The sequence below is a fragment of the Larimichthys crocea genome, chromosome XV (genome assembly GCF_000972845.2).
Source record: "Larimichthys crocea isolate SSNF chromosome XV, L_crocea_2.0, whole genome shotgun sequence".
Lineage (NCBI taxonomy): Eukaryota > Metazoa > Chordata > Actinopteri > Sciaenidae > Larimichthys > Larimichthys crocea.
In genome coordinates this window covers 12,406,405-12,431,278 of record NC_040025.1, presented here as the reverse complement: position 1 = coordinate 12,431,278, position 24,874 = coordinate 12,406,405, and the positions used below count along the sequence as shown (strand labels likewise).

Sequence of the window (24,874 nt, the reverse complement as noted above, 5' to 3'; positions counted from 1 at the left end):
GCAGGATACCAGTTGTTGTGGAGAAATTGCTGAAGTCAAAGGTCAATGGTGAGGTCAGGAGTTCAGAAAGTGTTCAGGAGCCTCTGATGTCTTATGCTGTAATATTTATTGACGCTTGGCCAAGGAGAATTAGAGACACTCTCAAAGTTCATCAGAAGTGCCTGAGTCGGTCTCACATTCTGCCCAACTCATCCTGGTGGATCGACTTTAAACCCCAAGATAACACCACAAATACTACACGCCCAGAATGAGTCAAAGAGAATGTCTTTACCCATGGAGGTGTTATTGTCAGCATGTTCTAGTCTGGAGACACAGATGTCTGTTTACGCAGATTGGAACGTCAAGGACAAGCTATCTATTATGTCTATGAAGGGAGCAACAGGTCTCTGTGACCCTGGACACCACAGTGTTGAGATACTGCCAAGGACCACAAGGCCCACACGTGGCCTCAAGTAACCTAAGGCCCACACGTGGCCTCAAGTAACCTAAGGATAGAAAATTCCATAACACCAGTGCTCTGTGAAATAATAACAGGGTTGATGCAGGAATCCTGAGGTTAAATTTAAAACCATTTAATACATTCTAAATATTTTTTAAAACCTCAACGTAACTGTAGCTGTGAACGAGCCACAACATTATCTAAAGACCAAAAAGAAAACACAACAAATGATGATAATAATGCTAATTAAAAAAAGTTTATTTTATTCCGGTAACCATTTCTTTTTAGCTCATGAGAGATTCACACAACCCACAAAGTGTCAGGAGCGACGACAACGCCTGCAACTCTTCATACTTCACTGTAAACTCATGGGATCGCGCTACACAACAGTAACATGAATATGAATAATGTCATAGTCTTTACGCAGTCATCGTCGTCTGGCCGATCCCAAATAAAACTTTTTTTATTTTATTTTTTTAAACAAAGAGCCACGTGTTTTTTTTTTTAAAAGCATCCATCTACCGCTTTCTGCTTTTATGACTTATGTAGGAGAGAATAAGAAATCATAGGAGACGATGAAAAACCAACAGAAAACTTGACATATTTTCAAAACTACCAGTAGAAATCATTTACAAAATTGAGTCTTTGATTTTTCAGTTGTGTCTTCGTTACAGTTTAACATTAAGTATGTAGTATAGTTACATTTACAGTATATTAAAACGCCATAGCTTTGACCTGTGAGAGTAACACTGACATATTTTCATATTCCAAACCATTCATTTTTCTAAAGTCTAAGCAGAATTATCTCGGCTGATTTCGGCACTGAAAAAACAGTTTATACTGGCCAAACTGACCTTTTATACTGCTGCGACAGGCACACATAACTAACAACATGACATACTGTAGGTTTTTATTCGTAAAGCCAAAAAGGAAATAATCGCTGTTTTTGGTCCAGTCACGACAAATTTGAATTAAAAGCAGCAGCACCCTCTCTCTCTCTCTCTCTCTCTCTCTCTCTTTCTCTTTCTCTCATCATCGACACAGTTCGCTCTACGACTTGTTGCTTTTTCGGCATCATAGCTGGATTATTGCACTTCTTCTGGAGGAAGTGAAACAGAAGCAGGTCGAGGGTCTGCTCTAAAATTACAGAAGACAGCTACAAAGTTCTACTCGAGTCATCTTAAAATGAGGTCAACAACAACACAGTATTTCAGCAATATATCTGTCATCAACAAATTGAATGGATATTGCTTTTAAGTTGTTTGATATGTTGCTCAGTCTTCAGAAACTATTTTTTTTATTTTATTTAATCCTTAGTACTGCGATATAGTCCTCTCCAAAGTCAGCTCCACATTTTCAAAGGTCGTCCTTGGGTCGTCTCCAGCTCCTGTGCGGTAGGTAGCATCTTCACAGTTCGCGCTACGACACCCGCTTCCTAATGGAGCTGGTCCGGCCCAGGCTGGCAGTGCTGGAGCGGCGGGAGAGGATGGGTGTGGCAGTGGGCGGGGACGTCTCGTTGGGACAGCCGTGTTGGAGCAAAATATCGATGCAGCCTTTGCTCCCTGTTTTTTTGGCGAGCTTCATCGCCGTCTGGCCTTGGTTATCCTTCGCTTTCACGTCGATTCCGTACTGCGGGAGGAAAGAGACGATATTAGGTGTCGATATTTAACAGACGTTAAATCCTGTTGATCCACACTGACCTGTGATCAGGTGAACGGTGTCTCTGTAACGCTTTACGGCACTAAGTCACACAGCACCAACTATTTCGCTGATTCTGGTGAAACTGGATCATATTTTATGGAGAACATGTTTTCTGGTTTTCCCTCTGATGTCCTCCGGCTGCTCCGGCCTCAACTCTCTGTGATTTACAGAGTTTATGATGGACAGTGAAGTAAACTGCTGACAGCTGTAGCTGCTGTTAGCTCAGTTCGTCAGCTTGGCGGTGAGCTCAGAGCGACGGGTACCCGTCGCTCTGAGCCAAGCTGACGAACTGAGTGTTTGTACCAACAGGCGTTATGGACGACCAGGAAGAAGAAGAGGAGGTAACCAGGCTCAGCAGCTTCTATGGACATGATGGCAGAGGAGAAGAGAGTGAAGAGGACGCTGACGGAGGAAGCTAAGAAGAGAAAAGGAGAGAGTGAGCGAGCAAGAAGCCGCCGGACGAGAGTAAATGTGGGACTGACTTTTAGTGGTTGGTGAAATAAAAGGCTGAAAGACAGACACCGAGCTGGGCTGACTGCTGCTGGACTAGTCAGTGATATTTCTATATTTAGAAATTATTATTATTATTTATTTCTATACATTATATTCTATATATAATGTTGCTTCAAATCAAAGCTACATGTTGAGTATGACGTGAGACAGACGAGCATCCTCGAGAGTCTCAGCTTCACTGCATGTTAATTTTGTTTTGGAAATTCGATTAACTCCACGCTTGTTAAGTAAAATATGAACTGAGGTGAGCTCTGCATCATTAATTAGTGTCTTGTAGAATAAAGGCGTCCCCACATCAAAATCTCATTTTTAAAGACTTTGTATGAAGCTCGGATCGTATTCAAGCATTAAATTTGTGTTAGTACACGTCCTGGTTGCTGTCTGAGCCTGTGGGTGTGTGAAGCTCTCTTTTGTTAAGACTTTTGAGGAACTGAACCACCACAGGAACTAAAAGCCTATTTCCTCTTTGTGTTTCCTCCACATGTGAAGGCTTAGATTAGGCAAATTAGACAGACGAGTCATTGAAAAAAGAGGAAACTACAACACGTCATGCAGAGTCATGTCGTTATTCTATGTATTTACTGTTGCGTATTCAGATTAAGACGCTCAGGATCAGTTTCTCAACGTAAAGGAACCAAAAGTTCACCAAATTTGGAGATCTACAGGTCTCACCAGACAGGAAGGATGTGAAGAAGTGTGATCTGAGTACAACACTGGCCTCTGAGTTGAAAAGAAGAAGGAGAAACCCACCCAGACGAGCAGCTGGGTCATGACTACATCTCCCAGCTGACAGGCAGCGTGCAGGGCCGTGCGAGGCGGCGAAGTCGACCCGGACAGTTCAGCGTTGATCTGGTCCTTGGTGCTGTGGGCCAGCAGGAGCAGCAGTCTGGGCAGATCTCTCTCGGTCACCGCGGACAGCAGCCAAACCGGCATGCTGTCCCCTGGAAGTTGAGGCCCCGGGGCCGGCTGGAGCGCCGCCACGAACGCCCGCTGTTCGTACTTAGCACGAATCCACGACTCCCTCTCCTCACTTGTAAAACAGACACAGGAGATGAAGACGATGAGCTGACACCAGCTGATTAAATGTGAGAATACGTATGAAACGTGTTGATGGGTTGTACCCACCGGGTTGCATTAGGTGTGGGTTTGGTTCGACCCTGCGTGTAGGTCTCCCAGATGCTGTTAGCCATGTGGTTTCCGATGGCAGCCAGGACTTGAGTGAGCTCCCCGGGCCAATCGTCCAGGTCCAGCGATCGAACACGAGACAGGTGAGTCCCCAGGTTTCGATGGATCCCTGAGCACTCGATGCAGATGAGCGCGCCCAGGTTGAGACTGGCCCAGGTGGGATCTGCAGGGCAAAGACGAGAAAGAGGAGAGAGCGGTTACAGGGTGCATGTAACGAGCTGACTATGACACCACCGCAGGCTGTGGATGCTGCATGAAAGCAGCACCGTCCTCCAGAGGAAATCGGCATCTGGAAGGAAAGACGGCGACATTTAAGAACTCACTCGGTGCTTCGCAGTCCACACACAGACCGTTGCCTTTGGCGTTGCGGATCGCCTGCAGCGCTACAGCTTCACTCTGGCTGCTTCTCCGAGCCTGAAGAACACAAACAAACAAACGAACATATTTTAATTCATTTTTCCAAACAAGTACTTATATTACAAGAACAAATGGATGGAAATGAAATGTGAATGCACAGATTATGGCACATTGGATGGTTCCTCTACAGATATCTTTTATAATAAGCAACAATCAGAGTTGAAGTTCAGGAAAAAAGATCCTCAGTTATTATTCATGAAGTGTTTGAAGTAAAATTCATCCGTGCATCTTTATGATATATTTGGTTATAAAAGCTGGGTGACGTAGTAAACACCGGCTCAGTCTACAAAGCATTCCTGTTTCGCACAGCAGCTTATACTCTGACAGACAGAGGAGGTTCAATGAAACTGGATGAAGCAACGCAGATAATAAGCTGCGATAACTTCCTCTATTTTGGACTCTCTGTTCCCTCAAAGGTCGACACTGTGAAGAAAGTTTGTTATTGGACAACAGCTCAAATTAATCACCAAAATTCGACCCGTCTTCTAAAATTTGCAGATGTATTAGTGTATGAACACAGAAAAAATAAGAATGATTATGCTTTTGTTCCCTTGGAGTGACTCTTTTATATCTGCGATGATGATGATGATGCAGGTTCACATCCAGTCCACCAAACATCGGCTCTAGATACTATAAGCCTACCATGTTTTTTTGCAACTTTTGCAGCCACCGTAGGTGAGTCGAGGGTATTCATTTGGTTGCGATCTGCAATCTCACCACAAGATGCCACCAAGTCCTACACACTGGACCTCTACCACTTGCACAATGCAGTTGTTTGCACAACCTGGACACTTGCACAATGTCACTACCTCAACATGGTGTTATACTGTTGTTCTTCTACTTATTGTATATACTTGTTTTTAAATTTAAATTTGCCTTTACTTTTTATATTTTATATTATATATATTTTATTTCTTATCTTTGTTTTATATTTTATATCGGGCTGCTCCGGGACCAGGGGAAACCAATTTCGTTTCATCCCATGTTTTACATGTGCTGCAATGACAATAAAACTCCTTGAATCCTTGAATCCTTGAATCCTTAATCCCGGGGTTTAAATACTACTGTTGCCATGGTTTTTGTCATGGAGTTTGGGTTTTATTTTGTAGTTCTCCTCTGTGTGTATGTCACTTCCTGCCTTTGTTGTGTTTTCCCACCTGTTTTGAATCTTCTCAACTGCAATCAGGACTATCACACACACACCTGTCACTCACCTGCACACACAGATCTCCACACACACTCACACAAAGATTGTTAGGTCGTGTTTCCTCGTGTGTTGCACCTGCAGCTACCTCTGATCTGTTACGACACGTCATATCTTTGCTTCACCTCTAAAAGAAACTCAGGACTCAGTCTGGTTTGATCAGATTCAACGACCACACAGTGTCATCAGACGTTTAACTAAAACTGGTGCAGAGTGATGCAGAGAGGAGCAAAGTCCACCGCTCTAACTTTAGCAGAAGACGCGTGCTCTTGTCGGATCTCATCGCTCATAGTAAGCCGATTGGGGGAAAAAATAGGTTTTTAGGGCTTTTAAAGTGCGCGTACCTTGTTTCTGCCGCTCTCACAGGACTGCAGGCTGGCCAGGATCTGGCTCTCTATAGCCGACACCCACGAGTCTCTATCTTCTAGACTCTGAGCCTCAAAGTGCCACGTCTGCCCGGTGAACGACACGATGATGAAGTCTGCGTTCTCCTCCTCTGCGAGACGAAGCAGAACAAAGTCAAGCGAGACAAGACGACTGATTTACCACGGAGTAACATAACAGGCACTGTGAATCAGTGAAGGAAAAAAAACAGTTTGATGGGAGGTGAGAACAGAAAGAAATCGTGGTTATTACAATGAAAAGATGTCAAATGAACAACTCAAACTCAGGATGTGAGGCACGGTGAAGAGGAAAACACACACAGGAAAGATATTGTATGCAAATCACAAGCACAGGCCGGTTCAGCTTCGTCACCCTCAGCTTGTTACCTGTCTTATTAATGTTTCTCAAGCTACCAAAGCTCTTTAATTTCCACATTTTGCGTTTGGCTGCAGAGCGAGAGATAAGCACAGGAAAGAAAGAGGAGAAAGACAAAGTGCAAAGTGTTAAGAAGAATTCCTCACAGAAGAGAAAGTAGAAGACACAGGCAAAGAGGCTGCAAGTTTCATCAATGCAGCATTTTTCAAGTTATTTGTTGCATCTTATTGCTATTTTTTAATCACAGTACTGGCAGCAGCAGTTGTATTTCATGCAGAGGAGCTTAAATCGTTGTTAAGTCACCTTCAGCCTGCCCGACGGCTGCGTCTCCTTTCTGATTCATGCTCTTCTTCCTCCTGTTCTTCTTCCTGTCGCTCAGGGGCGACGACTGGCTCGGGTCTTTTCCAGAGAAAGGACTGGCCGCCCCTTCGAGGGCATCTATAAAAAAATAATCAATCACACAGCGTATGTATGACAGCGACCGTATGAGGTCTTATAACCAAATTGATGGCAGTGACAGAGAGGTTTTCATTTCCTGCGTACGTACCAACACTTTGTGCTTTTGTGGACAGTGAGGACGGGCAGCGCTGAAGGCCTCGCTCTCCGCCTTGAGGTGACAAAGCGCCAGACCGGTCATCGACCACAGAGAGGGTGGCTGGACACAACTGAGGAACTAACAGTGAGAGAGGACGTATGTCGTATTTACATGATGTGTCACACTATAGAAATACTCCTTTCTTTACCCCTGTGTCAACACATGAAGCAGTACCTGTACTGGTGTTATCAGCGGGGGTCAGCTCCTTACTCAGCCCGTTAACTCCAGGTACAGATCCAGGGGGGACAAGTGAGGGGCCCGCGGGGGCGACGGCTCTCGGAGGACGTTTCCCGGGAACTTTAACCGTCACACGGAGAAGGTCGATTTCCTTTCCGTGGATATTCTGCGTGTAGTCCTGAAACCGACAGCATAACATTTTAATAATGTGGAGACACCTGACGTGCAGAGTTACGGTCAGTAACAGATGTTGGTGCAAATATTACATGAATTAACTTTAAAGTCTACTTCAAATCTGTTCTTTTTATGTTTTATTAAAAGAGCAGTGTGTAGGATTTAGTGACATCTAGCGGTGTAGTGCAATCCCCTCGCCTCAACCTTTCCTGCTTTGCATGAAAGAAAACCAACAGTGGCCGCAAAAACGCTCAAAAAGCCGGTGCCAAAAACTGCAGTTCATCAAACGTCCACTTGAGGCTGGCTCCAGAAGTGAGTCAGTCTCCATAAGTCCCCATGTCCAAATGTCCAACTTCACAGCAGAAATAAACATGTTTACAGCCTGGTACAAAAAACAGTTTTGGTCTCTGTAGCTAATTTCCCCGTTCATGACAACTGTACTGAGGGTGAATTTATATACAACTCACCTGTTCACATTATATTAAGGCTTAAAGTTATGCAGGATTAAGAGCGTGGACGCTTTGAAAGCTCAGCTAACAAAACATAGTTTTTCTTGTTTCTAGGTTTTTTGTCCACTACTGTTTCTTCTCTTTAAATAGAGCTTCATAAGTCCGACACAGTCGACCTTTACGATGGACAAAGGTTTCTGTTCAGCGGTGCAGAAAACTCGATGACTGTACAAATGTTGAATCAGTCAATCAATAGCAAGCAAAGGTTTCAAAGCAATTACTGACTGTTTAAGACGAATGTCGCCTGCATTGAAAAGCACCGGAGCCGAAACCGTCGTCAAATCTCAAGAAAAGATGCAGAAGTCTCTCGGGCTCTCGCTGAATCCACCCTGTGTGTTTTACTGCCGTATTGATCCGTGCGTCGGTGTGGTGTTAACTTACACTGGAGCTGGAGTGGTAAGACAGCGTGCCATTGTTGGACAGGGTGACGTATTTCTTCTTCCACTCCTTATTCAGAGAGCTCCCGCTCCTCTTCCACAGGATGCTCTGTGGAAAAAACAAACCAAGGTCAGCCGCACTCGCAGAACAAAACGAAGAGGATGCCTAAATTTAGAGACGCCGAACACAACTGAGAAAATCTCTTCAAAGTGTGGAGAGAGCAACAATAGCTGAAAAGCTCGGTATTAATAGCTCACCCCTCGAGAAGGGGGTGAAACAAATGTTTGTGCTGCTTATGTAAGATGAAATAAATAGCTGCTCAAGAGGGAATTGGTCAAAATGATTGTGCTGCAAGTAAACTGAAATACACTGAACATTGAAAATGCATTGTTTGTAACGTTAACCAAACCTGTTTGATTGGAACGCCCCGGGCCCCGCTCAGGTCTCCTTTCCCGTCGACGGCCTTCTTGTCGGTGTCCCGATTCTGAAATCCAACAGCAGAGTTTAAGATTCGAGCGCAGAGAGTCGGAGATGGAGCTCGGATGAAGTGAAATGATGAGCGAGAGATGACGGGACACTAAAGACACTCGGGCGGCTGACCTTGAAGAGGGAAGGTCGTCTGGGGATGTTCTTCAACGCACGTGAGTTGACGCTGCCTCCCCCGTCCACCTGCGCGACCCGCAGATCTCTGTGACCCACCACGGGGGTGGAGGGGAGGGAGTAGGCGTAGCCGCTACTCTGGCCATTACTGGCCTGAGGAGGAGGAGCGAGGTGGAGGCAGGGGGAGGACAGCCAGGGTCAGGAGGTCAAAGGGGGGGAGGAGATGGGAATGTAAGATGGAGAGAGTGAGAATGGGCTGAGAGATGAAAACAAACCGGTGAAACAGATTCACAGAAAAGTGGGCGATGATCGACAGCATGAATTTTTCACTCGTCGATCATCGAGAACACGGCGTGGGAACGTGATACTCGTGGAGCTGAGATGGATGCAGCGGAGATGGCGTTGAAAATTACATTTCAGTCCTGATGGATGGTTTTAACTTCATAATGCATGTAGCTCCTCTTCAGGATGAAAGCTCCACGCTCTCACTTTGAAACTGAAAAATCTCCACCTTAGTCATGTTTCTTTTAAAACATGCACTCGTTTCCCTCGAGTACCTTTTTCATTCAGACACTATTTTGACAACAGGAGCACCAAAAACTCCAAAATACTTTTTTTTAATTTTTGAAGAAAACACGACACGGTGACAGCAGAACAGTTTAATCCGTGTCTTATTTTTATCACGACTTATGTAACGTCTGTCTAGACTGCAGAAAGATTGTGTTTACCTCATCAGGAGCAAGAAGAGCTACCTAACAAGTTTCACACCTGAGTGTTTTCATATTCAGCAAAGCATCTGTTAAACTGACGGCCCTCGACATTAATACACTGTTTGCTGAGATAAGCAACAGTCGCCCAATGACGTAAAACTATTCTTCTGTTTGTTTGTTGTTCTGAGTTATTTTAAAGTACATAGAATCAAAGTATCCAGATCTTTTATGAAAGTAAAAGTAGCAGTACTGTAGCAAAAATACTCCTGAATTTAAAGTACTTGTTATATTATTGGATAGTCATTGATATCTTAACGTGTACGTGACTTAAATGTTGCAGCTGCTAAAGTTAAATTACTTTATGATAATTATGATATGTGATAATTGATCTAATTCTGCAAAGTAACTAATGTTATAATGTGCTTCAACATCTGGATGCGGTACCTGGCCGGGCAGCGACGCTGATCCAGGTGTGGAGCCTCCGGAGTGACTGGGAGAGTTGGGAAGAGACTTGCAGGCCTGCAGCGCCGCCTGTTTCTTCTGAGTTACAATCTTCTGGGCAGCTGGAAGAAACAGAACACAGCAGATATTAAAAACCACTCAACCATCAGCGATAATCGTCATGTTGAGTCATCCTTACAGTCAGTGAACTCACCCTCTGCAAACACCCGGTCCACGTTGAACCCGTAGGTGGCACAGGTCTCATAAAACAGCGAGTGACGCACATCAATGCACAGCTGCCTGGCTCTCTGATCCTCGATCACACGGGGGTTGGTGCTGCTGATTTTATCTGACAGAATAAAAGAAGATCAATGAAAAGAAATCATGAAAACAGCTCTGCAAAGAGGTTAGACCTTTATTACATGCTTATTTTAGTCTGAAAAAATGTAATTAAATCAGAATATTCAGTTTGCTGTTATATGTGACAAAGAAAAGCTCGACCAGTGTTCAACAGGCAGTCAGCGTTCACACTACGTCTTCAACAGGAAATGCATTTTCTAGTTCTTGTGAAAGAGTTCAACTTCCACGGTTTAACATTTTCACAACTGATGAAACGTCACAACTTGTTACTCAACTCTAGTTCAGCTGATTCACATTTGTAAGAGGGAAACTCGTGTTTTTAAAATGTCTTACAGTGTCCCATCTTTGACTTTGGCCGTGATTCATGCGCTCACCTTGGGTGCCGACCACAATGACCGGGATGTCTGTGCGGTGTGCGCTCAGCTGGCTGTAGAGCTGGTAGAGCTCCTGGAAGCTGGCCTCGTTCTCCAGGCTGAAGACGAGGATCACTGCGTCAACCCAGCTGCTGAACTGCAGGGGGAAGAAGGATGGAGGATGATGGATGATGAAGTCTGCAGGTATTTCAGGTTTGCATAGTCACTTTCTCACACACACACACACACCTGTGCATCCGGTGGTCCAGCTTCCTCTCGGATCAGTAATAAATGACTCTGTCCGTCCACCAGCACTTCCTTTTTATACCTGCCACCTGAAAAGGACAGTGACGGACATGTGAGAGACGGAGGATGAGGCCACATCACACACCAGAAAATATGTTCAGACGTCTCTGCAGTTCAAATAAATAATTAAAGCAACATTTTGTAACACTATGTAACATTGGGCTCCGGGTCGGGAGAAGTACGTAACTCTTTACGGCACTAAGTCACACAGCAGCAACTATTTCACTGATTCTGGTGAAACTGGATCATATTTTATGGAGGAAATGTTTTCTGGTTTTCCCTCTGATGTCCTCCGGCTGCTCCGCCTCAACTCTCTGTGATTTACAGAGTTTATGATGGACAGTGAAGTAAACTGTAGCTGCTGTTAGCTCAGTTTGTTAGCTGGGCTGTGAGCTCAGAGAACTGGGGGAGTGTTAGTGTTTGTACCACGGGCATTTTAGACCACCGGGAAGAAGAAGAGGAGGTTTACAGGGAATACTGATGGGGAGCTGAGCTGGTGTCGTGCCAGAACAGGAGCTGGTCAAGCAGGCAATATAACCAGGCTCTATAAACATAATGGTAGAGGTGAAGAGAGCGAAGAGGACGCTGACAGAGGAAGTTAAGAAGCAAAAAGGAGAGTGAGCGAGCTACGTCTGCTGTTGTTGAGTAATATAATCAGAACAAATACTCGAGTACATTTGTCCATGTTTACTACAGTGGGATTACACTCAACAAATCACAAAAATACAAATTTTACACAATGTTGCTTTAAAAAATTTTGACAAAAACAGTTTTTAACGAGTTAAAAGTCAAAATGTTTTTTGCTTCTTACCATCGGGCTTCTCAACTGCAACATAACTGCCCGTGATGTATTTGTTCACCAGCGCTGACTTGCCACTTTTTAGACTTCCCAGAACTCCCTGAGAGGAGAAGGAAAGAAACACAACACCACAAAGGGGGTGAGCACGAACACAACATCGATCTCAGTGTAACGTATCAAGCGTAAACTCTGACTGATCAAAACATAACCTCTAAACTTTTGGTTCCTCCATCCAGCCTGTTTTTGTTCCCGTTAGCCGGGTTTAATTCGTCTGTCAGCGAATCAGTTTTATTCATCCGTGTACGCACACGCAGTCAGTGACAGAGGAAGTATTCAGAGGCTTCACTTCAGCAAAAGTTGCAATATGACATTATTAAAGTGAGTCAGCAAGATGTGCTGAAATGTTGAAAAGTAAAAGTATGTATAACTTTTTAACTCGGCCACTTTTTAAAGGTACACCTGTACAATCTAATGACACAGCAGCTCTGCCATAACTGTTGTCATCTTTATTATTGAGGTCTTGGTAAAGGTGGATGATTATATTCAGGATACATAATATAAGTATTATTAGTATTATTACCCTAAAGTACAGTCTGGATTACTTCAGCCTGCACAGGTGTACCTAATAAAGTGGCCTGTGTGTATATGATACATTATTAGTAGCCAACAAAAGCAGAGCTGACTCTCACCCTCCATGTTACATTAACACACACCTTTCACCTTTTATTTAAAATCCTCACACTGTGAACCTTTGCACACTACCTGGCAAACACTTATATATACATATATATTCCTGCACCAACTGTGCAGCTCTTTTCATCTTAAAAACACATTGTACTGTACATATATTTAGATTTTTTAGCACTTTTAACACTTTTTTATCTTCCTTATATTCTTTTATTTTCTACATAATATTTGTTGTGCACCAAAAAACACCAAGACAAATTCCTTCGGTGTCAAAAAATACTTCAAACTACTTCAAACACTGCTGGGTCATAATAATCTTTAGCAATTAATCATATTTTCCATAACCGTGCATCCTTATCAGGGTCACAGGCGGCAGGAGCCAATCCCAGCTCACTTTATAAGCTTTGTATGTAAATAAATGTACTTAGTTACTTTTCACCTCTTCATATAGTCCTTATTTCACACCCTAAGTGTGCATTGTAGAACTGCTGACACTCTTTACAGATTTAGTGACACGGTTATGAGTAAATGGATTCAGTTCTTCTGTTTCTGACAGCGGTGTGAGTGTTGAGGCCTCACCAGTCTCAGCTCTGGGATGGATCTGCTCAGCGTCCACTCCTGGCTGTTGGCAATATTTACTAGAGAGAGACAGACAGAGACAAACAGTCAGCGAGGACGGCGAGATTCATCATTTGGATCATGTACAGTAAAAAAAAAAAGGCCAGCCATCATAACGGCCTGTGGGAGAGTAATAAATCACACAGCTGCTGCGTGACTGGTCGTCATAAGCACACGTGTGGCTTAGAAGGTCGTTTTAATGACTGTAACCTTTAAGGCACAACGGGAGATCCAACAAGGTGGAGCCACACCACTCGTTATCCACTTTACTCCTCCTGTGCCGTAAATGACGGACAGCCGTGTGGTGAGTTACTGCGTGCTTCACTAAAGCTGCCACTCAGAAATTCAAAGAGCTCTCTGTGGATTTGAACACTGTTATAAAAGATATACATCCATGGAAAATAATGAGATTTTACAGTATAAAAGATATACATCCATGGAAAATAATGAGATTTTACAGTAGTTTTCTGTTTTTTTTAATTGTATACAAAACTCAAATTACAGACATTGCAAATGAACAACCAAACTGCTTTTATTACGGTTATTATGACATCTTATTTTAATGTTATGCTTGTTTTTTGGCAGACACTTCTGACTGATTTTTTCATAGTGAACTAAAATGAACAAGAACAATTCATTATCCTTTTGACTATGAAATATTCAAAAAAAGTTAAATAATTCCCATTACATTTTCACTCCCGTGTATCTAAATATATATATATAAAACAAACAAACATAAAATTAGAGTAAATATCATAATTCAAATAAATGTAAATAAAAGACTATAAATGTACATTTTCAGTCAATGTTTTTACAGAGAAACTGTTTTTTTACAGATTTTTATCCATAAATTAGGTTACGGAGTTTGACTGTAAATGTATACCTTTATGTAAAATAATAAGATTTACCGTAAAATTACAAATAAATCTTTGTGTTGGGCATACACATTTATATAATGAGCCACATATTTGATATTATTAAAATATTATATATGTATAAATAACAAATATGAGAAATAACTGTAATTTGTTATAATGTTACGGCATACATGACAGTTTGGTTGTTAATTTATGGATAATGTCCGTGATTTACAGAGTTTCGTGTACAAAACGGAAAACTACTGTAAAAATGAAATGTTATGTCTCGTAAATATACGACTTCTTTTTACAGTGTACGAATGTGTCGTGTTATCTGACCAACAGTCCAAACTGAATTTTTCAGTTTAAGAAAAATGCAGTTCAGCACATTGTGGAAACTTCAGCTCAGTTAATTGACTGATTAATCCTCTCAGCTCTAAAATGTTGATGTGCTTTCTGGATAAAATGTGTTTATCTGTGTGTGTGTGTGTGTGTGTGTGTGTGTGTGTGTGTGTGTGTGTGTGTGTCCTAAAGAGAAAGCACATGCATGTACAGTACAGCAGTCTCGAGGGGTTGGGTTGCACACAGCTGTGCCAACGTCCCTGCTGGGCAAAAGAGGTGGCATGCCCCAAATGTGATGTGACGCTCACAACCCGAACACCCAGCTGCAGCTTCAGAGGGACGAGAATAGAGCAGAAAAAAAAAAAAGAAGAAAGAGAGCCCGAGGAGAAACTAAATCTGATTCAGAGAAGGGAAAAAACACCAGTTCATTAGGTACACCTAGCTGATGCAGAGGACGGGTTTCTCAACATCTGAAGACGTCAAAACTCCAGCAGCATTTAGTTTGTGGAACAATTTCTTATGTTCGACCAACACGATGCAGATTGTGGCCTTCGTCAGGGTCGCACCTCAGCGCTAACTTCACGAAGGTCAGAATGTTTTAAACATTCTGGACGCTGCAGATTGATTTGCAGTCGCTTACTTCAGACTGATGCAGACGCGGTCCAACAGCACCTCAAACTACGTCCTCCAAAATCATCGTGCAGTTGCACTGACGCCTCTTAAAGCAGAAACTTGACATTATTACATTCAGGATTTATTGTTTATTAGAATCCTTGAGCTGTCGTAAAACATGGATATGCTGCATGGCTGCTGTGGAACTGGGGTCCAAGTATAAGACATGAATCAGGAATGTGGCTAACAAGGTGTTGTGGCTGGCGGTGTACCTACATAAGAACTAGCAGCTCTTTGAGGCTGCACTGACGTACATGGTGCTCAGGCTGGATTAGCAGATGAAAAGTGAGGAGATTCATCCTCTGGGAACCTTGAACGTTGAGACCTTTCACTGGATAAATGAACATTTTAACCCGCTCGTGGTGCCAGAGGAGAAGCGAGCGTTCAGATCACGGAGCTAAAACTGATTCAGAGTCAGAATAAACCACAAGGACGAATAGAGAAAGAGACCAGGAGGTTTTTGGCAGGCGAGGCTGACTGATATAATGCTCACTTTCCTGGGTGTGAACGTGTGATACGTCCTCCGAAGACTGATGATGATTAAACCTCCGGCCTGCCTCTAAATCTACGGAGGCCAACGCCGCACAGATGCAGCCGGCTGATGATGATGATGCTTCAGCAGGAGAAGAAAAGGGGGCTTACATATGAGCCACCACCACCACCACCACCGCTGCTGCTGCAGGCGGAGGGACAACTCCTACCACACAAACAGAGACACACACACACACACACACACACTCAAAGCTTTCTTTATGGCCTGCTCCTGTTGCCAAAAGTGATCAGACAGCGCGATCCTTCTGCTGCTTCGACACACACATTTCTACAGCCAATTATCCACACTGCCTGCTCCAAACCAACCAACCCCCATACACACACACACACACACACACACACATATATATCGTATATATATATATATATATAAATAGACATTGCCTGGAGCTCACATCCAAAACTGCCAATTTTCTAACTTATGTCGGATTTTGTCAGAATCCTCTCAGCCTGTGTCAACGCACGGTCACACACACACACACACACACACACACACACACACACACAAAACCTCCTCCTCTTCCTCCACCCCTCTCGTTTCATCAGCAACAGCAGCAGCAGAAGCAGCAGTCCTGCCGGTTGCCATGGCAACACTTCCTCCTGCCCTGAGTATGTGTGTGCATACATGTGTATGTACGTGTGTGTGTGTGTGTGTGTGTGTGTGTGTGTTTAACAGTGTGAATACACAATGAGTGAATGAATGCATAAAAAACACACTTACACACAAGAGCGTGTGTGTGTGTGTGTGTGTGTGTGTGTGTGTGTGTGTGTGTGTGTGTGTGTGTGTGTGCTGGCTGACACTCGCTCTTTTCTTTGAGCAAACATGTTTGTGAAAGAGACTCACTGTTGTACGGCTGCAGCCGTCGACACACACACACACACACACACACACACACACACACACACACATGGCGAGGAGGAGGTGGAGGAAAAACTCCAACCAACCAAACGACACTAAATCTTTAGATTTTGACATGACGGAGACAAAGACGAGCGTAAAAAAAAAAAAAAAGGCCTGTATGGTGGCAGAACATGGAAGTGGGTGGAATATCAAAAGACGGGATTATAAATGTTCCTGATTGGCCGTGGTGGATCCACACTTCCCTTTTTTTTTTTGACGTGGGTGAACAAATAACGCTCGTGTCTTTCCTTCGCCTCTTCACGGGAATGAAGCCAACTGGAGCAGAGCATGCATCTGCGATCATGCCATCATGCTCCTCTCCTCTTTGGCTTCATTATGAGATTTAAACCCATGCTGGGGTACACTGCTTAAGTGTGTGTGTGTGTGTGTGTGTGTGTGTGAGAGATTACCCCTCCAGCGGTGTGAAATCTGCCCCGCGCTCTCTGAAGGGGGGGAATTAGATTAAGACTGTCTGAGATGTTTCTATTGTCAGCCGTCAGATCAAAGAACTTCATCTGTCATCGATTTGTAGTTTGACGTGACGGCGCCTCAAAGCCTGTAAATGTATTCTGTGTAGGGGTTCAGATCAACCCCACCCAACCCCACCCACGCTTGATTTAACGCCTGTGCACAGATAAAAAGGTTAAAGGTCCGATGTGTGGAAGATTTAGAGGCACCTAGAGGTGAAGCTGCAGATTGCAAACGGATGAATACACTCCCACGCCTCGTCCTCACATTAAAAAGCAAAAAGTCCAAACCAAATCAGAGTCTGGTTTGTCTGTTCTGGGCTACAGACGATTCTTATTTTCAGGTGATTACACACTAATGAAAAATTAATATTATATTTCATCCCTGCCAATACATACTGCTAAATCTGACACACTGGACCTTTAAGACTGCCCGAGATGTTTCTATTGGCGGTCGTTGGATCAAAGAACTTCGATTTGTAGTTGGCGTGACGGCGTTTTAAAGCCTGTTGGGTTCAACCCCACCCACACTCATTTAAAGGTTAACCCTCCAGCTGTTAACTGTTTGTCTGCGATGATGCTGTCTAGACGTGGTGATGGCGAAGATGACAGTGATGTTACGTTTGTGACCTCCTACCTTCCTCCTCGCTGGAGTCTCTCTGTATATAAACAGGAGGCGCTGTGGAGGATGACCCCGCCGCCCCCGAGCTGCTCTTTGTGAAAATGCCGCTGATGAACTTGAGCATCTTTCTGTCTTTAGCGGAGCCTCGTTGGCCCTGCTGTGCTTGCTGGGCTTCCCTGGCCAGCCCGAGGTCTTCAGAGAGGCTGTTCAGGTCGCTGTTATCCAGCGTGCGGCTTTTACCTTTGCGTGCCGGCTTGGAGGCCTGCGTGGCAGGCGCAGGAAGGGAGGCCGAACCCGTCTTTAGTCTGTCCTTCCTGGGGATGTCTCTCATCACTGCAGCCATGCTACCTCCAATCTCTAGAGGTTGAGTTTCATCCCTCAGGTCCCTCCATCCGTCGGGCCTGCTCGCCTCGGCCCAGGAGGCCCTGCAGGGGCCTGGGGAGCGCGTTGGCATACGGCAGTCCTTGCGGTCCAGGCTCTGTGCGGAGGTAGGGCTTCGCTCTCTTCCCTCCCTGGAGTCTCGGCCTCGGGTGGTGGCACTGCTGTGAGACTTGAGCAGACTCACCGGACGCTGTCCCACCGGGCGGATAGGGAGGCTGGTCCTGGTCGGGGTGCGGCTGGGCTCGATCACCTCTGTCGGTGGCGTTGTGGTCAGTGATGGTGACATCGGTGACATGGGACATTGCTTCGCCTCTGGGGTGGAGAGTGTCTTCTCAACCCGTGTTGAGTCGATGTCAGCAGACTTTGTCTTCTGGGTTGTCACTCTGTCAGCAGGTAAGGGGATTGAGAGGTTGCACGGCTGCTTTTCAGTCAGGACATCGACAGTGGAGGGCGGTTTATCCTTCGCAGGGCTGAGGGGTTTCCTCTCTCCATCTTTGAGCTCACCCTCTTTCAAAATAGCAGCATCCTCAGCCCTTTGTGGTTGTCCTAAATCCACCCCGGCTCCATTCTCAGCCTGTGCAGGAGCTTCACCTTCACCCTCCGCTCTCGCCCCGGCCTCTTCACAACCACCTGCCCTTCCTCCTGACCCGGCCTCCACCTCCACCTCCACCGCTTCCACCTCCTTCCCCTGGACGTTGCTCTTGTTGGCCTCCCCTCCATTCTCTCCCTCCACAGCCTCTACCTTGACCAGGGTGAGGGAGATGAGGTAGGTGGTGCGTTGCTGCAGGGCGCCGCCTCCGCTCATGTGGTCAGGCTTCAGTGGACACACAGTAGATGAATGAAACCAGACAGAGCGACATGAACGCCTGACAGTTTGCCAGCGTGTTGGGACGTGAAGGAATCCGGCGGCACCACAACTGTGACAAAAAACTTACGCGGAGGGAGATTAAGTTTCTCCTCGGAAGATACGCCAGCAGAGGGGCCGTTGCTTTCATCCATCCCCTAAAGATCCTCGCTTCTTTGTGTTTTCGGATCTTTAACGTCAGTCACAGGATACAGAAAAGAAATCCACTCTTCCTGACAACCTTCAGTGCAATCCAATCAGCTCTTTTGTTCCTAGAAAACACCCAATTAAAATCCATCCACTGCATATGCATGCAGCTACAGAGGCAAATACATCTTCATTCTGGTGTCTGATGCCTCATTCCTGATGGTAATTATTTACTTGACCTTATTTCTTCATGCAGCAGCACCCCCACATCTCATATGTTGCTATATGTTGCTCAGTCCATCCTCTTCAAATCTGGATTCAATTCAGAATAACAACTGCCCCGCATCATACGTCATCAAGGATGTGATCACCGGCAGCAGCAGCAGCAGCAGCAGCTGTAACCTGAAAAGGTGAAGTCTTTAAAAATTCATCAGTGTCACCCCTAAAGCAGCATGGCACACAGCACGCTCAGAGCTGTTAGGTCCAGATCATGGGCTCTCGTTGCAAGCCACACACACACACACATGTGTGTTGTGACAGCAGCATCCATTCATTCAGAGAGCGCAGCCTCACGGAGACGCACGGGAAGGACACCGACGAGTGGCTCAGCCAAAAGGAGCCCGTGTGAAGGTGGAGGATATCTGGAGATGCATGACCGAGTCAGGGCGCGTCCGGCCATCACGCCCCCCTCTCGCCTCTCGCTGTCTCCGTGTCCTCTGAGCGCATCAGGCGGCGTTGAGCGTGACAACACACAGAAGAAGAAGAAGGAGAAGAGGAAGGAGAAGGAGAAGGCGCTGAGGCGAGTCACTGCTCAAACAGCTCACCGTCGCACAGGTTCAGCGAGTCCAATCACACGCACACACACCCTCACACATCCTCTCGCAAACACACTGATAGGAATCTCCAGCGTCCCTCCCTCCACATGCCCCTCCTTGTTCCAATCGGCAATCCATACAATGCAGAAGGATCCTTGCTTCTCTTATTTCGCTCCTTTATTCCCTCCCTCTCTCTCTCTCTCTCCTTCTCCTGACTGCTCCTCTCAGACTGTGTGCAGGGTCCCTGCTCTTTATTGCTCATCCCTCCCATCCCCATCCACCTCCCCTCCCCTCCATCTTTCTCCCTGCGTGCCGGAGAAGAGGAGGAGGAGGAGGGAAGGGAAGGGAAGGGAGGGGTGGAGGCATAACGGCTGGTGGTAAAAGCAGCAGTGCACACGCAAGCTGGACCCGCTAAATGAGGGGGAGACCGCAGGAGAAGAAGGAGGCAAGGAAGGAAGGAAGGAGGGAAGGGTTGGATGGATGTTTGTGAAGGATGCAGGACACTCGTGCAGGGTCTCATTTATACAGCTGCCAGCATAGTTTCATCAGGATCATCCATCTGTCTTCAGCTGTGTGTGTGTGGCTCTGTGTGGCTCCTCCTCAGTAGGAGGCTTGGCTTGTTTGTTGCTAAGGTGTTACAATCTTCCTGGCTCTGGTGGCACAATCATCTCCTCCATGTCCTTCCTCCTCCTCCTCCACCTCCTCCTCCACCTCATGTGGTACATTCTGTATGATAATCGCTCCCAGGATCTCTGTATTATCAAAATGGTGTTCCTGTGTGTGTGTGTGTGTGGCGTACATGTGAGTCAAAGAGATTTCCTGTGAGTGTATTGATCTGTAGTCTATTGCCTACTACGGCATGTGTTCATTAGGAGAAGTGGGTAAGCTCTGGGCTCACAGCGTGAACCGAGCAATAGCCTGAGAGGATGAGAGCATATTGGACATCAATAATTAGACCACAAGATGCAAAAAAATAAAAAAAAATGAAGCACATATGCTTATTACACACATTTCCGTGTGAATAAAACATTTTTAAGTACATGAGGAAATGTTTTCTACATGATTTGTGCCAGGAAATAATAAGTTAATAATTTAATCTGCTCACTCTAAGATTATTTACTCACTATGTCACTGAAAGTTCAAACAAATTCGGATTATTTTAATGCAAGGCGAATAAAAAGCAGCAAATTCTCACATCAAAGAAGCCTTGAAGATTTGATTTCTCTTCATAAACTCATCACTTAATGGACTAATCGTTATAATGAAGCTAAAAGTAACAAGAGGAACTGCTGCAGTTATGCTCCGTGTGTGTAAATAGACATTTTTAGGTACGTGAGGAAATGTTTTCTTCATGATTTGTGCCAGGAATTACAGAATTACTATGTTTTCTTCATGATTTGTGCCAGGAATTACAGAATTACTAATAAAACACTTTCATTATGGGTGAATTTGCTGATTATTTTCTAGATTTAAACACATCAAAGCGAAACAATGTCACTGAAAGTTCAACCTGCAGTTAAAAGTCCAAAGATATTCAGATTATATTATAGATTATTAATATACGACGTATAAAATCAGCAAATCTTCATATTAAAGAAGCTGAAACCATCAAATATTTTAAAATTTATCCTTAAAAATGAACATAAACAATTCATTAATTTGTTTTCTCCTCATCAACTAATCACTTAATGAACTAATCATTATAATAAAGGTAAAAGTAACAACAGGAATTGCTGCAAGTATGCTCCGTGCAACAGACAAAGTGACATTTTCATTATCAGTTCATCTGCTGATTAGTTTCTCGATTTAAAGACGTCACATCACAGTTTCCTTGAAGTGATGTCATTGAGAGTTTAACCAGCTCAAAGATTTTCAAATTATTTCATCAAATTCTCACATTAAAGAAGCAGAAAGCATCAAATGTTTTGCTTCACTGATTTGATTTCTCTTCATCAGCTAATCACTAATCGTTAAAATAATAAAGCTTAAAGTAACAAGAGGAGCTGCTGCAATTAAGCTCTGTGCAACAACAAAAAGCACTGCAGCAAACACGATAACGCATCCATCACTTGAATTATTACCGGGTGTAATTTCACGTTAATTACTCTCTGATTAAAAAAACAGAGCCGGATGTCTTTCCCCACAGTGCACTGCTCTGAGCCTCCCACCATCATCTCATAACACACGATCTGACTGTCCACCTGCTCAGCCCGCTCTCCCCCCGCCTCCCATCCACACAGTCAGTGAGAGGGCAATAACTACTCCCTCTGAATACAAAAGACCCCCTGACAGCCGCCTTTGGCTCAAGGGGAAAACACACGACCTGAGAGCGGCGACCAACGCACAAGAAGAGGAAGAAGAAGAAGAAACCTCACAGGAAGTGCTTAGGTGCTTTTTTAAAAAAAATATTAAAAAATCCAAACATTCAAGGAATGACGTTGTGTGTGTGTGAAGTGTGAAGTGTGAAGTGTGAGGACGTGACACGAGTGTGTGAGCTAAAGTGCACGTCAGGTTGGAAGTGCTGCACGGTGAATCTAATTATTTGGAAATAGACACCCACGTAAAACGCAGGAAATCAGGTTGTCTTCAGGCAGACACTTTTCAGAAAACCTCCTCTCCTCTTTGGCTCTGAACAGACTCACATGTATGCATGCAGACAAAGCAAACACACACACACACACACACACACACACACGTTGACACCCACGGGCGGGCGCTGTCAGCTGGACGCTGGCCAAGGGCAGTGGTCATGCTGGGTGATTTTTCATTTCTCCTTCACTGCGAGCTGTCCTCTCTCCTCTCTCCTCCCTCATCTCTCTCTGCAGCTGAACACCTCGCATCAGATTCACATTTAAATGTCTTGCCACCTCACCCTTCTTTTTTTCCCCCCCTCCTCCATCCTTTCCTTGGCACGCAGCATCAGTCCACCAATCCAACTGAACTCTTACATTTACCAGGCCCCGCAGAGGATACGCTACGTTTGATGCTCACTACAACGAGACGTTCCAGCAGCGTAATTATACAAAAAAAAGAAAAAAAAGAAAAACTACACATCGGGGATTCCTTTCAGAGCATTTCAAGATCTGCCAAATCCTTAAAAACACCTCAAAGCTCGCCAAAATCCATCCGGGAGCTGACTGACCTTCAATTTACAGGCAAACACTCACACTAATGAATAAATGGATTAAAAGAAAAGATAAAATGGTTGTTTCGTGAGGTTATAACACCCCAATCTGAGCTGTGTGCACTCACACTCCAAACTGCAGTTCCTCTAACGTCCACTTGAGGCTGGCTCCAGAAGTGAGTCAGTCTCCATAAGTCCCCATGTTAGACAGCAGAAATAAACATGTTTACAGCCTGGTACAAAAAACAGTTTTGGTCTCTGTAGCTAATTTCCCCGTTCATGACAACTGTACTGAGGGTGAATTTATATACAACTCACCTGTTCACATTATATTAAGGCTTAAAGTTATGCAGGATTAAGAGCGTGGACGCTTTGATTGACAGGTAGGTGCTGTTACAGATGACTTGTTTAAGCAACCAGGCGTCATTCAGCAATCGGCGATCCAAGAGGCATGACTGCCAAGAGCCTCCACACTGAGCCTCAAAATGGCACAGTCAGCCTGAAACCTAAACTCTGATACTCTACCTGTTTGTGTTTATGTCTTTATTTCATGTACCAGCCTCTAAATCTGAGTCTGACTGAAATTTACGCTGTGAAATAGAGACACGAAGAAGTTTAATTTGGTTTGTGTTCGAGCACAATCAGGTTTTTCAATTCGTGAGAGTGGACAGCTGAAGACAGACAGGGACCACGGGCTGGAGTCGGAACCGGGTCGCTTTTCATCCACGGTACCAGTTGAGCCACCAGGGCGCCACAATTTAGAGTATTTTCATATCCACCTTGTATATTGTGAACTCCAACTGTCAGATAAATGCAGCTGTGTACAATGTTCCGCTCTGAAAACAAGTGTAGACGTGTCGATTAGAACAAAAAGTAACAGCACTGGCTCAAACTTTAGAGCCTCCAGAAGGAGGAGCACGTTTCATTTTGATACTTTAAGTCCATTTTCAGATCTTTGACTGGCAGGATGTTCACATGTAACGTCGTTGTCGTTGCTACTTAAACGATGTGAATCCTTCTTCCTCCTGCGGACGTCACCTACGCTGCCCTAACACACACATTTAAAAAAAAGTGAGACTGACGGTGACACATTGTGTCACTTTAACGAGAAAGGGTGGGAAGTAGAGATATGAGGAAATGATGTAAAAGAACAAAAAAAAAAAAAAACTGATCGGCTGCTTCACATGTAAAAAGGCCCTGTTTGTCTGAAAGGAAGTGGCTTTGAGGGCAGTTGCAGTTTGGCAGACAGGAAGTAGGCCGCACAGCAGGTTTCATCCTGCTGCCATGGCGATGGCTGCTGAGGGATGTTGCCATTGGTTGACCGTGTCCAGAGGCTGACTGATAAATAAATGCCAGCACATTTACACACATTTATTTATTTATTTGATCGCGGGACTGAAACTAGAATGAAAATCGTCTGCGGAGGAACGCACAGGAAGACATGCCGACAGTCACAGGAAGCACAGAGGAAGATATCAATCACATACACGATCATGTTGCCCTTCACCCCAAACTACCCCAGCACCAATCGAGCAATTTGCATGTGAAGTTTTTTCCTGTTTATCGTGTGAAGAAGTGCATTAAAGTGAGCATCCGTGCTCCTCACGATGCCGCAAGAACCTCAATAACACAAATGCTGCTTTCAAATAAAGGTCGATCACAAAGAGCATCTCGAAGCGTGAGCTTACCTTGAATACTGTGGAGGTAAACTTTAAGGCCCGAGCGCAGCTGCTGATCCGCGACTCTTTCAAACTGCTTGGAGAGTCTGTTGATTGCACTCTGGAGAGACTCATACCTCTTGATTTCTGCTTTTATTGCAGTGGAGTTTACTGATTTGCTGTTGCTGTTCATCCTGACACATGGATCTGTCGTATAACCTGAAGCTGTGAAGCGCTCGCTTCAGCCCATTTGAACTCCCGGCCTGTTTGTTCCACGAGATGTTCTCCAACTTAAGACACAGACAAGAAAAAGAAGCGGCGGCAGGCTGGCTGGGTGTCTCTCTCTCTCTCTCTCTCTCTTGCTTTCTCGCTCTCTCTCACTAGACCACAGAAGTCAGCTCACGACAACGTGTGTCTCAGTTTCCTCTGCAGGTTTGAACTGAACTCACTTCCTTATTTTAAACCATATACTTCACTATGCAGCAGTTCCGACTGCTGTGGTGGCCACACACCGTTGAAAAAGCCGTATGCGGCTGCTGGTTACTTCACATGGCATGTTTTACATGT

General features: G+C 44.7%; 1 protein-coding gene across 5 annotated transcripts; it reads right to left on the bottom strand.

Annotated features, from left to right (window-relative positions):
* Window positions 1-670: 670 nt before the first annotated feature.
* agap2 (ArfGAP with GTPase domain, ankyrin repeat and PH domain 2) lies at window positions 671-24,754 on the bottom strand. 5 transcript variants are annotated; one of them, XM_010742615.3, is made up of 19 exons: window positions 24,338-24,754; window positions 12,887-12,945; window positions 11,633-11,720; window positions 10,765-10,850; window positions 10,537-10,672; window positions 10,017-10,151; window positions 9,806-9,924; window positions 8,652-8,804; window positions 8,461-8,535; window positions 8,055-8,159; window positions 6,988-7,168; window positions 6,766-6,891; window positions 6,522-6,656; window positions 6,230-6,289; window positions 5,804-5,955; window positions 4,162-4,252; window positions 3,779-4,001; window positions 3,404-3,683; window positions 671-2,068 (listed from the first exon to the last, which is right to left on the bottom strand). In XM_010742615.3, the coding sequence occupies exons 1-19, from the start codon at window positions 24,498-24,500 to the stop codon at window positions 1,859-1,861; spliced, it is 2,577 nt and encodes an 858-aa protein (XP_010740917.1). In that variant the 5' UTR covers window positions 24,501-24,754; the 3' UTR covers window positions 671-1,858. The 5 variants fall into 5 exon arrangements, with proteins under 5 accessions (XP_010740917.1, XP_019121961.2, XP_010740918.1 ...); XM_019266416.2 differs by lacking the exon at window positions 24,338-24,754 and adding an exon at window positions 17,354-19,799; XM_010742616.3 differs by lacking the exon at window positions 6,230-6,289.
* Window positions 24,755-24,874: the final 120 nt, after the last annotated feature.

What these genes read in the sequence shown, in the direction of transcription:
- agap2 (XM_019266416.2), bottom strand. Translation starts at nt 18,524, where the DNA reads ATGAGCGGAGGCGGCGCCCTGCAGCAACGCACCACCTACCTCATCTCC. An exon ending in TGCAGTTGAGAAGCCCGATG is followed by an intron (nt 10,851 to 11,632) that starts GTAAGAAGCAAA and finishes TGTCCTTTTCAG; the next exon opens with GTGGCAGGTATAAAAAGGAA. An exon ending in GACGACCTTCCCTCTTCAAG is followed by an intron (nt 8,536 to 8,651) that starts GTCAGCCGCCCG and finishes GTTGGATTTCAG; the next exon opens with AATCGGGACACCGACAAGAA.